General features: G+C 40.4%; 1 protein-coding gene across 3 annotated transcripts in view; it reads left to right on the plus strand.

Annotated features, from left to right (window-relative positions):
• The window catches only part of CACNB4 (calcium voltage-gated channel auxiliary subunit beta 4), a 109,706-nt gene extending 104,644 nt beyond the window's left edge, over positions 1-5,062 (plus strand). For 2 of the 3 annotated variants that reach the window (XM_018553598.1, XM_018553599.1), the window contains 3 exons: positions 1,184-1,279; positions 4,009-4,173; positions 4,802-5,062. In XM_018553598.1, coding sequence (XP_018409100.1) covers positions 1,184-1,279; positions 4,009-4,173; positions 4,802-5,062 — 522 coding nt within the window. The remainder of the gene's footprint in view (positions 1-1,183; positions 1,280-4,008; positions 4,174-4,801) is intronic. The other variant, XM_018553600.1, reaches the window with a different exon arrangement.
• Positions 5,063-14,055: the final 8,993 nt, after the last annotated feature.

Raw genomic sequence — 14,055 nt, forward strand, 5'->3', positions numbered from 1 at the left:
ATAATAATAATTATTATTATATAAATATTATCTTTGCACAAATATATTTGCATTAATATTCTAGATACACATTTGCAATCCTTTCTCAACCCTTTTACAATGGAGCAATCCTTGAAATAGTTTGCATATCTCAGGGAATCCCTGCCAACATTTTTTACATCTACAGCTCATGGTTCATTAGTGTGACCAGTGAATTGTAGGTATAAATAAATCATAAATAAAAGAATAAGAAATGTGCTGTACCTAGAACATCTGACACCCAGAGTGGATGATATTTTAGCACTCCCTCTGCTCTATGCCACAGAGTGATTTTCAGTGATCAGCACGAAATTAAATGAATAATAATAATATAAGAAAAGCTGACTGTAACAATTGTAGTGCCCCCCTTACATTGGCGGTCAGCAGGCTGTGTGGTTCCCAGTGGGTCACACCATAAAGATCAAGGAGCAGAGATGGGTGAGGATCGGATTTGTGGGGGGATGCTGGGATGGGTTATCATGGATGTTAAGTAATGCATTAGGAAAGCTGGAGAAGGGGGAATATAAAGACCAACCCAGGGCTAATTTCCTTAAAATGTCTTTCCAACAGTTAAAAAAAAGAAGCTGCACAGGGTGCAATACTCATTTTCAGTCCAGAAATGCACCTTGCAGTACTGCATTTTCACCACATTATATCTTCAGTCATCTGGGTTGAACAATAGACAGAATTCACAGTGTTATAATGAATAGGACATGATGTGCTTCATCATCAATGACTACCAACCACTGAAAAGGATTGGGAGAGACATAAAATTGTACATCACATGGCCAGCCTAGAGATATTTGGAAAAGGGAAATATATAGAAAAAGCAGAATTTACTGCTGGTGGGCACCTCTTATTGGGTGCGTTGGGGGGGGGGATGGCGGTGGACCACTTGAGGGCTGAGCCCAGAGCTGGGCTTTAAAAACTGAATGAATTGTTAGGGTTTGGTGACACTATAACTGCTGGATTCCTTGTGTCCTGTTCACACACATCTCAATGGACATGGCCCATAGTGTTTGGATTACAGGACAGTTAGTGTGAAAAGGACCGTGGGGCAGGCACTGGTACCCAAGCGCTGAAACAGCCATACTGGGATTAAACAATGCTTGCGTGTGCATGAACTGTATAAAATCAGCATTAAAATCTGTTGCTCTCTTTGCAGGTTTTGCAGCGGCTTATTAAATCTAGAGGAAAATCCCAAAGCAAACACCTAAATGTACAGTTAGTAGCTGCTGACAAACTTGCACAGTGCCCACCAGTAAGTATGGATCTGATTATATGTAAATGACAATATTCTGTTCCATCCCTGATCAAAAGAAGTGTGCTCTGTGAGTTTCAATCAACATTCGTAAGAAAGCAAATGATTAGAGACTAGACATGATAATGATGTCAGCATTTCCTTGTTAATATATTGGCATATCTGTGTATCATCAATTTTTGGCATCACTTTGTTCCATGTGCTTCTTCTAAGGGCAGATTTCACCCAGAATTCATATATTTTGGTTTTGGGTGGACATCAGCGGGTTAAATCACCGGCTACCTTCTTATGTCTATCAGAATCTCCAGTGGAAATACTTCGCTGCTGTAGTAACTTTCATCAACTGGATTCCCTAATTATTATTTTTATGCCATCAGTGAAGCATAACATGTTATGTGGCTTTTGTAATGGGTGCAGCATTTGAACGCACTGCCCATTATTGGATCCCTCAAGTAGTACAAGAAGCCAATGTTAAATCCAAATTACAAGGAACCGTGAAATATTAAAATATTAGTTTTGTATGGTATTGAGCTTTAAAGCAGCTGTTCCTATTCACATCCATTCAATTAAACAGTCCATCAAATATCAATATCACACATTTGGGTATATATTGGTCAGTTGAATGACTTTCGAAACACTAAGCACTACCTGTACCAGTTATAGTGGATTCTATTATCCTTTCTGGAGTTCTCAGATTAAGTGCCTTTTTTTTTGTTACATTGCAATACATTTATGATGGACTTTACAGGCATACTTGAATATATTATGACTATTTGCATTTTTGAGGGACAAGGATAGTTCATATATTTTATGCACATCATTCCTTGCATTAAAATATATACCGTATTTTGCGGTCCATAAGACGCACCGGACCATAGGACTCTGGGAGGTGCGACGCGCCTTATGGAGCACTTGACAGACTGTAGCTTCTGTCACAGCTTCTATGACAGAAGCTGTGACGGAAGCTGCAGTTAGTGACCGCTGAGACAGGTGGCGCTGTGATTACAGCGCCACGGTCTCAGTGATCACACAGAGCAGACAAAGAAAGTCCGTTCTTCGTCTGCTCTATGGTGACCTCCATCGTAGCAGCTGCTCGGTTTTAATACGAGTGATCTCATTAGATCACTCGTATTAAACGTGCAGTGGCTCCTACTACTCGCCTGGCGCCCGAAACTGCATGTCTCGGGCGTCGGGATTCGCTCCATAAGACGCAGGCACATTTTCGCCCTCCTTTTGGGGGGAAAAAAGTGCGTCTTATGGAGCGAAAAATACGGTAATCACAAATAGTGATGTTTCTTTTGTAAAATACAGCAAGCCAATGTTTACAAAATGGACTAAGTGAAAATGCATTGGAGATAATGGTGCAGAGCCCTCCATGTTTTTTAGCTACCATTTAAGGTGCATGAATCACAGAAGTCCAGATGACCATTTATGTCTATCATTAATGCAGCTGCTAGACTAATCCACCTGACCAACCACTCAGTGTCTGCAACCCCCCTCTTCCAGTCCCTCCACTGGCTTCCACTCGCCCAAAGGATAACATTCCAATTATTAACATTCACTTATAAAGCCATCCACAACTCTGTCCCCGGATATATCTCAAACCTCTCAAAATATCACCCTAACCGTCCCCTCCGCTCGGCCCAAGACTTCCTGCTTTCCAGCTCCATTGTCAACTCCTCCCTTGCTTGCCTCCAGGACTTCTCTTAAGTCTCTCCCATCCTCTGGAACTCTTTGCCCCAACCTGTCCATCTATCTCCCACCTTGACTGCCTTTAGGCGATCCCTAAAGACTCATCTCTTCAGGGAAGCCTATCCCACTTCAACCTAACCACTGAACAATCACTTTCTCAAACAATCATCCCCACACACCTACCTCCTCATGTATCACTGGCCCCTCCCTTTTAGATTGTAAGCCCTCAAGGGCAGGGCCCTCCTTACCATCGTGTCTTGAATTGTATTGTAATGTCTTCCTTATACTGTAAAGCGCTGCGCGAACTGTAGGCGCTATATAAATCCTGTATAATAATAAAAATAATATTTTAACTCTCACTTCTGATGCCCTCAAAAGACCTAAAGAGAACCAGTCACTAGTCAGTAGTTGTAATCACCTAAATACCCACTCTTATGTTGTTTTAATAAAGCAGCTTTACTTCTCATAGATAACTTGATGTTTAATTTAATATTTCTTACAGAGTACAGGCTGTAAAGTTGACTTATCTCCAGCGGACTAAACAGAGTGGCAGTAATCAGGAAGGAACTCAAAATAGGTCAACTTCCATGGGAACCTTGCAGCATGACACTGGGCTGACAATTTGGCTCTGACAAGAACAGAATATGACTGAATAACTGCACACATAGCAATCCCTTTAAAACTGATGTTGTTCTAATAAAACAACTTAAGAGCGAAGATTTGAATTCTTACAAATGTGTATTCCTGGCTGGCTTTATGCAGAGTTAACTAGAGAGCCATTTTAAATGTATAAAAGGTCCATCCTAAGAGTAGCCAACTATTTGTTACTAAGTGCAGGACTGCTCTCATTTCTTGTCTAAGTCCCATTCACCTGCCTGTACCCAGTAAGCATGCCAATATTGGAAACTGAAGTTCTCTCAACGGACAGATAAGTTGGGCGGGGCTAAGCTTAGAAGTGAGAATGATATTAGTGTATCCTCACATGTCTATAGTGGAGTAATGTGTGCGTGTGTTGTGTTTTTTTTTTTGTTCAATAGGAAATGTTTGATGTGATTTTGGATGAGAATCAGCTAGAAGATGCCTGTGAACACTTAGCAGAATACCTAGAAGCCTACTGGCGAGCCACCCATACCACAAGCAGTACTCCCATGACTCCCCTTCTGGGAAGAAATCTAGGATCTACTGCGCTTACATCAATACAGGTACCGAGGTACTCAGGAGTATTTAATCCTGTCCATCATGGACAATGACTTCAAGCTAGTCTAAATACAAGAGCCAAGTGTATCCTTAATTCTTGGTGTCCTTTGTGTATTTCTTCAATATCTGTTCTGTTATCCAGCCTGAAGCAACTCACGCACTTTTCTTCTGTGCAGGAGTTTCCTGTAACAAAGACCTGCCAATATAGCATTGTCTACTTGTGCATGGTGACTGCTTTTGTATATGCCCCCCTCCTGTAGTTATCTTCAGGCAACCTATACTTAATAGGCCTCCTGTGTCCCACCCACAGCCCTGCTGTCTGCACAGGCCAGGTGAAGCCCAGTGATGATGTCACTGCTACTTTTGATCTTTTGTGAATTGCCAGGTTCCCAGTCCATGTTATTGTATGACACTAGCTAATTATGCTTTAGAGTTGAGTTCTTTCTCAGCTTCTCATTGTTGCATGACCTTAAATAAATTATAACTGCGACCAAAACAGATATAAAAACCTCAAATCTAGGGAGGGCATAAAGTAGGGATTTGGCTACAGGCCCCCCACCATGCTCCCTTATATCTTGGGGATTGCAAAGCTTTTTTAATGTAACAATCTACATGTTCTGTGGTGTATTGCAGAGTCAGCGCATGAGGCACACAAACCATTCGACTGAAAATTCCCCGATCGAAAGACGAAGTTTAATGACTTCGGATGAAAATTACCACAGCGAAAGAGCCCGGAAAAGCAGAAACCGCTTGTCTTCCAGTTCCCAGCATAGTCGTGACCATTATCCTCTTGTGGAAGAAGAATTCTCTGACTCCTACCAGGACACTTATAAACCTCACCGGAACCGCGGCTCTCCTGGAGGATATAGCCATGATTCCAGGCACAGGCTTTGAGTTTTTTGTTTCCCTTTTATTTCCTGAATTAATTTTTTCTTTTTTTTTCTTTTGGAACTTGATAAAATGTAGTTGGTCGCTGACCAATTTGCTGTCCAGCAAACAGACAAATGCATTGTTTGCTGAGGCTTAGAAGGCCTGACAGTCAACAAAAAGGTCATGTGACTTGCTGAAACATGAGGTAGATAGAAAATACAGACCACTTTATTTTGCCAGCTGTAGGAGTGTCACTCGATACTGTATCACAGGCAAAATACCATATTCATATAAGTATATACATGTAGGTAGAGATTTATTGTGCCCTATCCACAGATCTTTTACGTTGACATTACTATTAGAGCAGTATGTGTTTACATGGAGTATTGCACACATCCATTTGCAACCTAGGGCAACAGTTCTCTGCCTTAATTCTCAAAGCTCAGGGCAGTTAGATGCTTGTTGGGTCTCCTCACATGAGCAGACAAAGCCTGTCTGGAGTACAAGGAAGTCCGCCAGAGTGACCAAATTCCAAACACAGGCCCTACTGACAGCTTTGCGAGTATACCAGACTGTCCTGATGGTTTGCCAGTCAGTTTACCTGTGGTGGCACACACAGATTACTTACCATAATTCACCGTAAGCCCATAAGTGTTGGTCTCTTCATGTAAGCAACAAAGAGCCTACCAGTAGATTAGGCAAGGCCAAACTTCGTACCCTGAAAGTCACTTTTAACCAGTTCCCTCTAGACCCAGGAGATAGTATGTTCTCATAGGGAATAGGGCCTACCTGTGCAAATTACATTATGTGTACAATAGGGCAGTTTTGTTGTGATACAGAAGTGATTACAGAGTAGTTCTGGAACGTTCTTCAGAAATTAAATACCACACCAAAAGAATGCTTCTGTAGTGAAACCTTAATTTTCTGTTATTCTCCATGAAGGCCTGCTTGAGAAATAGATATGCAAATTTGTGTAGTAAAGGCCAGTTTACAATTAGCTCTTTATGGGCCTGTGTGGACGGGTTTTCACCCGCTTCAATCGGGGTTTGCATCCCTATACAAGTCTAAAGGAATGCAAACCCTTACAAATGCTGGTCAGAAGGAGGTTAGCTGCAGATCAAATGTACCTGTCAGTGGATTCTGAATAATTTCGGAAGCATCTCAAACTGATTACATTGACACAAGGCCAAAGCCCATCTACACAGGCCCTAAATCAAACTATACTTAGGTGCAGCATAAGTTGCCCAAACATACAGTATGTACATGTCTAAGCATGGCTAAGTGCAAAAAGATGGTCTCCTCACATGAGCAAAAAAACCCTAGTCACATTGCTGGAAGGCCCATCAAAGTGGCTAATTTACCAGGCAATGACTAGTAGCTGAATGCTCCTTACAGAAATATATGAAACTGAAGCCTTATTTTATTCAAAAGCAGACATTTTGTGAGTCATATGAATGCAAAAGCTAAAGCAAACTATCACCTCACTGGGAATAAGGAAGTCAGATAAGTAGACCTATCAGAGTAGGTAGTCAATTTTCAAAAACTCTGTTTTTAGCGGTTCCTATAGGTTCTATTGGTGTAAGTCTGGAGTTGCAGGTGGGCCTGCACTAGCTAGATACTGCCACAATGACAAGTCTTCATAACGTACCAATGCAGCCTAACAGTATCCATGTAAGGACACTCTGTAAGCTCAAACTGCCTTGACGTCTTGATAATCTGAATGGGGAACTTGTGCTTTAGGCTACATGTCAAGGCACGTATAGGTACAATTTCCTACACCGGGAAATTCCAAATGAACAGTTCCAGTTGGAACCAATATATAAGCCAATTCCTGTTGGAATTTGGGTAAATTGACTGGAAAGTCTACTTGAGCATGTTGCATTCACTTTAAAATAATAACCTGGACAGGAATATGGGTGGGGGGTATAGAAAAGAGGATGTTTAATAAAAAAAAGAAACTACAGTATACATTTATTTTTACTATATAGTATAAATGCAGATTTAATAATTCTATGCTAGAAAGAGGGTGTCTCAAGCCGAAGTAACTTTTACAACACACATGAGGATGTCATTTAAAAAAATACTCAAAAACTGTTATACAATTGCTCAGATCTTTGTTGTTTTCGTTGTGCGTTTCGATGATGTTCCCTAACTCTGTAGGAGCAGGATTCAGGTATCCGGTAAACGGGATGTTCAGTTAATTGTGCAAGATGGTTAGTGCAATAACCCATAGCAGCCAGTCAGACTGAATCTCTCACTGATAGGACAGTAAACTGAAACCTGATTGGTTGTCAAACCTTTTTGCACTGCTTTACTGACTACAGGTGAATTCCACCCAAAACATATTTTTAAGCTACGCGTGGTCACTGACCTGAATCATTTATTGGCTTCTTATATCATTCAGAGATTCCAACAGCCACATTTCGAGGCAGACTTTGTGGCTTTCATGTATGGAGTCTCATGTCTACATTTTCACTAGTGTAAGCCACACATGCAATGGCTGCATTAGGAGGATGGAGTAATGAACACAGGTGCAGGAATCTTGTCAGCGTTCCTCCTGCTATCCAACATTTTGGAGGACTAAAGCTCACAAGAAAACCATTTTTTTCTAATAATATTAATAGTGGTAAACATTTTAATGAAATAACTATATTTAAAGACTTCAGCTTGATTTTATAATCATGGGTTATATTGTATCTAGATAGATGGGCATGGTGTACCTGCTCAGTGGTTTCCACATACAACATCAGAGGGAGTTGAGAGCCACATGTCTCCAGCCACTGGTTGGATTTTGACTTTATACTCAAGGCTTATATTGTATCTAGAATCGATGGGAATGGTGCTCCTGCTTTGTGGTTCCCACATATAACATCAGAGGGAGTTGAGAGCCTCGTGTCTCCAGAGCCACTGCTTAAAGAGCACCACTTTAAATGATGCTGGCCAATAATGACGCCTCAGCTTGCATTTAGACTGAAGCATTTTGCTTGAACTGTAAAACATTGAACACCCTTTCTATTGATGCCCCTGAAATGTATTTAGCTGATTGAAACTGAAGGTTCAGTTGGGCTTTATATTCTCAACTGTATCAGCAAAGTTAAGATTGATGACATCCATAAATACATTACTTTGGGCAAAGAGAGGGCACTTGATATCTTGAGGTGTTAGTTACACCTCTGCACATTACCCATTTGGAAAAGGTTGACTTAATATATGAACTAGATGTTTGCAGCTCCAACGACGACACATAAGACCACTACAACATTACAGGGCCTCTTTATCAGGGCGTTAGAGATAAAAACTGACGGTGGTTTCCTTCCATTAATTAGCTCTGTGCATTGTGGGAGGAACACAAGAAAAGTGTAATTGGTATTGTGATACAAAAAGGCCTTCAGTGTACAGATATGAAAGAACCTAACTGAGGACAAATGGTCACTAGGATAATATTGGACAGGTTTCTGTGGCCAAACCATTTACTCCTACCTTCCTCTATTTTATATAATGCACTTTATTGAATATAACACACTTTATTGGTTTTTGGATACTCTCACTATTAACTGCTGTTCTAGGTTGGTGAAGGATTTCAGTAATGTATTAGATCGTTTGGTCTCTCATCACCTACTACAAAGTTGATGGGGGCTTTTGGTGCTTTTGTGACAACACAGTTGGGTACTGTCTGTGATACTTTTGTTATTTGCACTAACAGATACATTTTCAGGAGAAGCTTTTGGAGGTATCACCCTAAGCATGACACTTTAGTGCAAATCCTCAAACTTCTCTAAATGTCCCTGATATGTAAAGTGTATCTGCCTCTCTGCATACATGAACCCTTAAAATCTAACCCAATCTCTAAAATGAGTGCTTAACTTTTAACTTCTCCTAACACTTGACACATAACTTGACCCTAATGCTTAATCCTCACCCTTATTCTAAAACTCAATCTAAATGAATAAATACGGCCTTAATACTTGTTCTCTTCCCCTTTAACACTTAATATTATATAACTTACTCAACCTTAACATATCACTTGAACCTATCACTTGATCACTTGAATACTTTGGGGCTGATGTATAAAGGATTTTGCATTGCATATAGCTGTGGAATTATAGCCACTAGATAGAGCCGAGGAGAATATGAATTCCTAGTGGAAGTAATGCTGTTCAAATGGTGTTCGACCAGATGTATACTGGAAGAAGCCTTTGTACATCAGCCCCTTAAAGTAGGTCTGGTTTAAAAAAAAGTATTTATTTCCAGTACCCATTAATGTCAATAATATCATGCCTTCTGGCCACACGTGACAAATAAATAGCCAGAGATTGCCTACGCTTTAACTAGTAAAATGAGCACATAACATGTTCGCCCAGCTGAGCAAATTACATTCACAGTGCTTTACTTCCACTGCATGGACAAATATGCTCCTCATCTTCATTTCGTGGCATTAATACCCTGCAAATGTCGTTCACTCAGCTATACGCTGCGCAAACAGATTATAAATAAGCCCTAAACTCAACCCCATGAAACCCTAACCTTTACTCCAATATTAATACTTAACCACTAAGCCTAACACTAGACTAGAGCCCAAACAAATTCCTAATCCATATATCCTTACAGGCTTAGAGTTCTCTTGTTCAGCCCCACAAATTAAATGAGAGATCAGTCGATTTTCCCCATCTATGTTAAACAGGAAGCCTGAAATCATTGATACAGCACTAAAACAGCATTTGGTTGCAACATACATTTGATTTTATTTAGGGCTCATGCACACCAGTGGCATGCATTATGCTTCCTATAACAAATGCCCATTGGTGTGCCTTGTGTAGGAGCAGTGCAATGCATTGTTGTAATGCATCACATTGTTTACTTTTTCGTTCTTTTTTATTAAAATGTCACAGAATAACATGACATTCTTTCTCTGCACCGCAATGCTTTGCTGTGGGGTGGAGTGCATTGCAGCAAGCTGCGTAAAAATGCAGCAGACTCTACTTTTTTCCTCAGTTCATTAGTGTAGTCCAAACTCGTAAGAAGACATAACACAAATTGCCTCGTCTATGTATTGGGACTGCAATGCTGCCCAACGAAGCGCATTATCTTCAGTTCAGGAGTACAAAGAGTTACATTCATGGAGATTACTAATATACAATGCAACTCATATTTAATGGGGGTTTAAAAAAGAGACGCAAAAAAAAAAATAAGCTTGAAAAACATTTTTTATTGTAGAATGTAATACATTGTTACATGGGTCATTATCCGTGCAGCATAATATCATAACGATGTATTATTCTCCTGCATTAGGCCTGCAGCGATCAATGTAGATCAACAGCGGCAAAACAGACATGGTGTGAACGGGAGAGAAGAATGTCACCAGCACACCAAAATCCAATTGTCAGTTGAAAAACAAGCGATTTTGGGACCGCGCAGGGTCCCTTCATCAGGTTCAACATTGTCTTGTTTTTCAACTGACAATCTGTACAATAAAATGAACAATTGATTATCCTAAAAGGATCTTGGTGTGCTGGTGGCATTCTTCTCTACCAAACTTATGTGATTGCGGCGCCATCCACAGTCATTTTCAACACCCATCCCTATCATTGGGATTTCCGCTAAGTAGTGCGACAAGTTCTTCTCTGCAACATGGTGTGAACGGGCCCTCAATCATAACGGTCTCTAGACCCTATTAAACCTATAGGTACAATTGGTTCAGTCTGCAAAATGGATTCCTGGGTGACAGGTACATTTTACAATAGAGAAACGTGGCTAACAAAGCAACACAGAAGTGAGTTCATTCAGTAAAGTAGTGCAAGGAGGAACCAGGATATTGCAGGGAACTGTAGCAACCAATAAAATTAAAATGTACTGCAGTTAGATTTGTTAAGCGGTGAAATCTGATTGGTTGCTCTGGGTTATTCTGCTTTGCACTTCCTCTGTGTTCTTTGCATGCTGTATGATCTGATGTCAGTCTAGAAAGCACTTGACATAGAGCCAAATCCCAGATTTGAAGCAATAACATATTTTTTTAGCAAGATAGGGCCATAGCTTTGATTTTTTTTTTTTTTTTAACTTTTGAAATATTACTGTGAATGCACAAAGAAAAAGCGCTGTAGCTTGTAGCAGCCAATCAGATATTTGTTTTTGTTTGCCAGGATCACAGAAGAGACGTGATTGGTTACTGTGTGATATATTTGTCATGTTGACCTTTCTACTTTTTATTGGAGACTGTGTGGTGTGCAGACAAATATTAACACCTGTTTGAAAGTATTTAAACTATTAGTATCCAATCAGATTGTTCTTGTTACCAGTGCAGTATGGGGGGCTGGAAAGGAGAAGCTGATTGGTCAACAAACTGTTCTATTATTTTTATGCAGGGACTCATTTCAAAACCTCAAACTGAGGCAACTTGAAAAATAGCTCTGATCCCCCCTCCATACCCCTGATAAGTTTACCTTACGTTCCCCTCATTTCCGTTTATCCGCCCCTATTCCCCCCACCCATATCTGCTCAACTACAGTAAGAGTCCTTTCATACCTGTACACATTTGTAACGCATTTGTGACCTAGATGCATGCAATAACATGCAATTATGACTGATTTTGATGCATGTATTGTTACATGCGATTATGTGCATTAAGGTGTGCTTTTAATGTGCTTTTTCATGTTTTTTGTGCATTTTAAACATGCAGTAATGTATATTTAGGTGTTATTTGAAGTAGGGGGAGAAGACACAAGACTACCAATGGTCCATGGTGCAGATGCCCTAACAAGGCACAGAAATACATATTACATGGGGTTTTGTGCTTTTACCATTAAAGACCAACTCCGGGCTGGCAAAAATTTTAATTTAGCTGCACTCGTCCCCCCTTCCCCCTACGTATATGTGCAGGCTTTATTGCTTGTTTAATCTAAGGGGGCTGTAATAGAGGGGGATACTTTTCTTGATCATACATTTCGGGAAACAATCAATACATAGATGCCTTTCTAATATGCAGGTATCATCAGGTGACGGGACACTGGCCAGAGCTGTGACCTCATATAACCCCTCCCACTCCAGGAAATCCTGTTTGTTTTGATAGTGTCCTTAGGTGATGGAGGTCTCCTCTCTCCTGATGGAGATGTGTGTAGTTAAGTCTTAACTTTAGGATGTCATTAATCAAGATCCTCTGAATGTGCCCAGCCATGGTGGCAATTTCATCTTTTGGATCAGCACCCTCTAACGAGAGCTTCTGGGGCCGTACCTGGATCCAACTGGATAGAAGAAGTGGTGACAGCTTGTAATGCAGCTTTGGGCACTTACAGTCCTACCAGCTCCCTCCTTGACGTTTCTCGTACTGACGATTGGCCCCACAAAGCCACTCATCTTCTCTGGTGATGTCTTCTCACATCTCACCCAAATTATCATGCACAATGTAACACCAACAACCTCTACTGGTCCTCCATTGTACATGATGGTGTTAAGGGCCCTTGCAAATTCCAAGATGGTGGCTAAGAGTAGCACAGCACCAGCCACTGCGAGACCTAAGTATAAGGTATATATATATTCTATATTACATCCTGCCTGGTCTAAACAAGCAATATAGTCTGTATATTTGGGAAAGGGGGTCTAGATTTATAGGGTTATTCACAAAAGGGTTTGGAGAAGGCAGGAGAAGTGAGCAATCTAGGACAACATGGCTGAACTGAGAAGTGAGCTGAAATGAAGAATTTTTCCAAATCAGCTATTTTGTCCTAGATTGTTCACTTCTCATGTCTTCTCCAAACTCTTCACCCTTTTGTGAATAACCCTGTAAATGTTTATTAAGCTGGCCAGAATTTAGCTTAAATTTCAATGGACCTGCTTTCATTTTTAAATGCCCCACTCCCCACCACCACATATTCATCTTTCCTTCCCTCCCCTGCCGATAGCAAAGAAAGAAGCCCTGTCTGGTTGGTTGGTGTTGGTTCTACATGTGATGAAGGGGAGCAAGGCACATACTCCTCCTTACCTAGAATTTCCGGGTATTCTCTTTGCTCCCGATGGATGAACAGAGTGGTGGAGGAGTGAAGGCAAGGTGACTATGTGATGCTTGGGGAGAGGGACATTAAATGGGTCCCGTTGCTTTGCCCTGCATGGACAAATCACAGGTTCTCTTTAGCGCATGTTACCACATAGGAAGGCTATATTTCCTATTTTTTATGTGCACTGAGCTGTATGGCATTTCAACTTGAAATACATTTTTGTGCAGAAAAAAAGCATGGCTGGGACGTATAAATATTTTAGCAAGGAAGGTTAATGTGTTGGTTCTGTACATTATTTATAGCAGTGGGCATCATCTGGACCTCCAGTAAATTACAAACTACAAGCCTTAGCATGCCCAGGCTGGGCCGTAGTTCCCGAACAACAGGGGGGCTCCATTGATACCTTGATTTCTGGCATGCATTCTCTTCCGCTCACGGTGCCTACCATTCACACAGCTGATTGGCTGCCTTCTCCGACTCCATTTCTAACCGTGCACTTACCACATGCAATAGTATCTTTTGGGCACATGTAAACCTGAATTGTTTTCTGCAGAATTGACCAAATAATGTTATGTATAGAACTAGAATATAAATCTATATAAACAAGGTGATTAGTTTACAAAATCAAATATTATGAGTGTCAGGAATGGCAGCTGTGTTTTTAATAATGAAAAATAGTCTAAAAAAAAAACAAATCTATACATCCTTAGAGCCGGTTAAAGACGTCTTCATTAAGCGTTTCATGCAATGGTCATTTGTGACGATTAATGGCAATCTGTGAATATTAATTTTATAGATGCGTACATTTCATTTGTTGCTTCAGATACCTAAAATGCAGTTCTTCATGTACAAAGAAATAATACCATGCATATGGATTAAAGTAGGATGTAAAACAAAAAAGGTTGTATTATAGGGGACTAGTCAACTACACACACAAAAAGCCTCCATTGTGGGATAAAGAAGTCATTTTTAAGGTTAAAATTCTTTAGAATGTGCATAAAACATAAGGGCAAAAAATATGAGCAAATGTAT

Source organism: Nanorana parkeri, unplaced genomic scaffold (assembly GCF_000935625.1).
Source record: "Nanorana parkeri isolate BGI_ZX_2015 unplaced genomic scaffold, ASM93562v1 scaffold125, whole genome shotgun sequence".
Lineage (NCBI taxonomy): Eukaryota > Metazoa > Chordata > Amphibia > Anura > Dicroglossidae > Nanorana > Nanorana parkeri.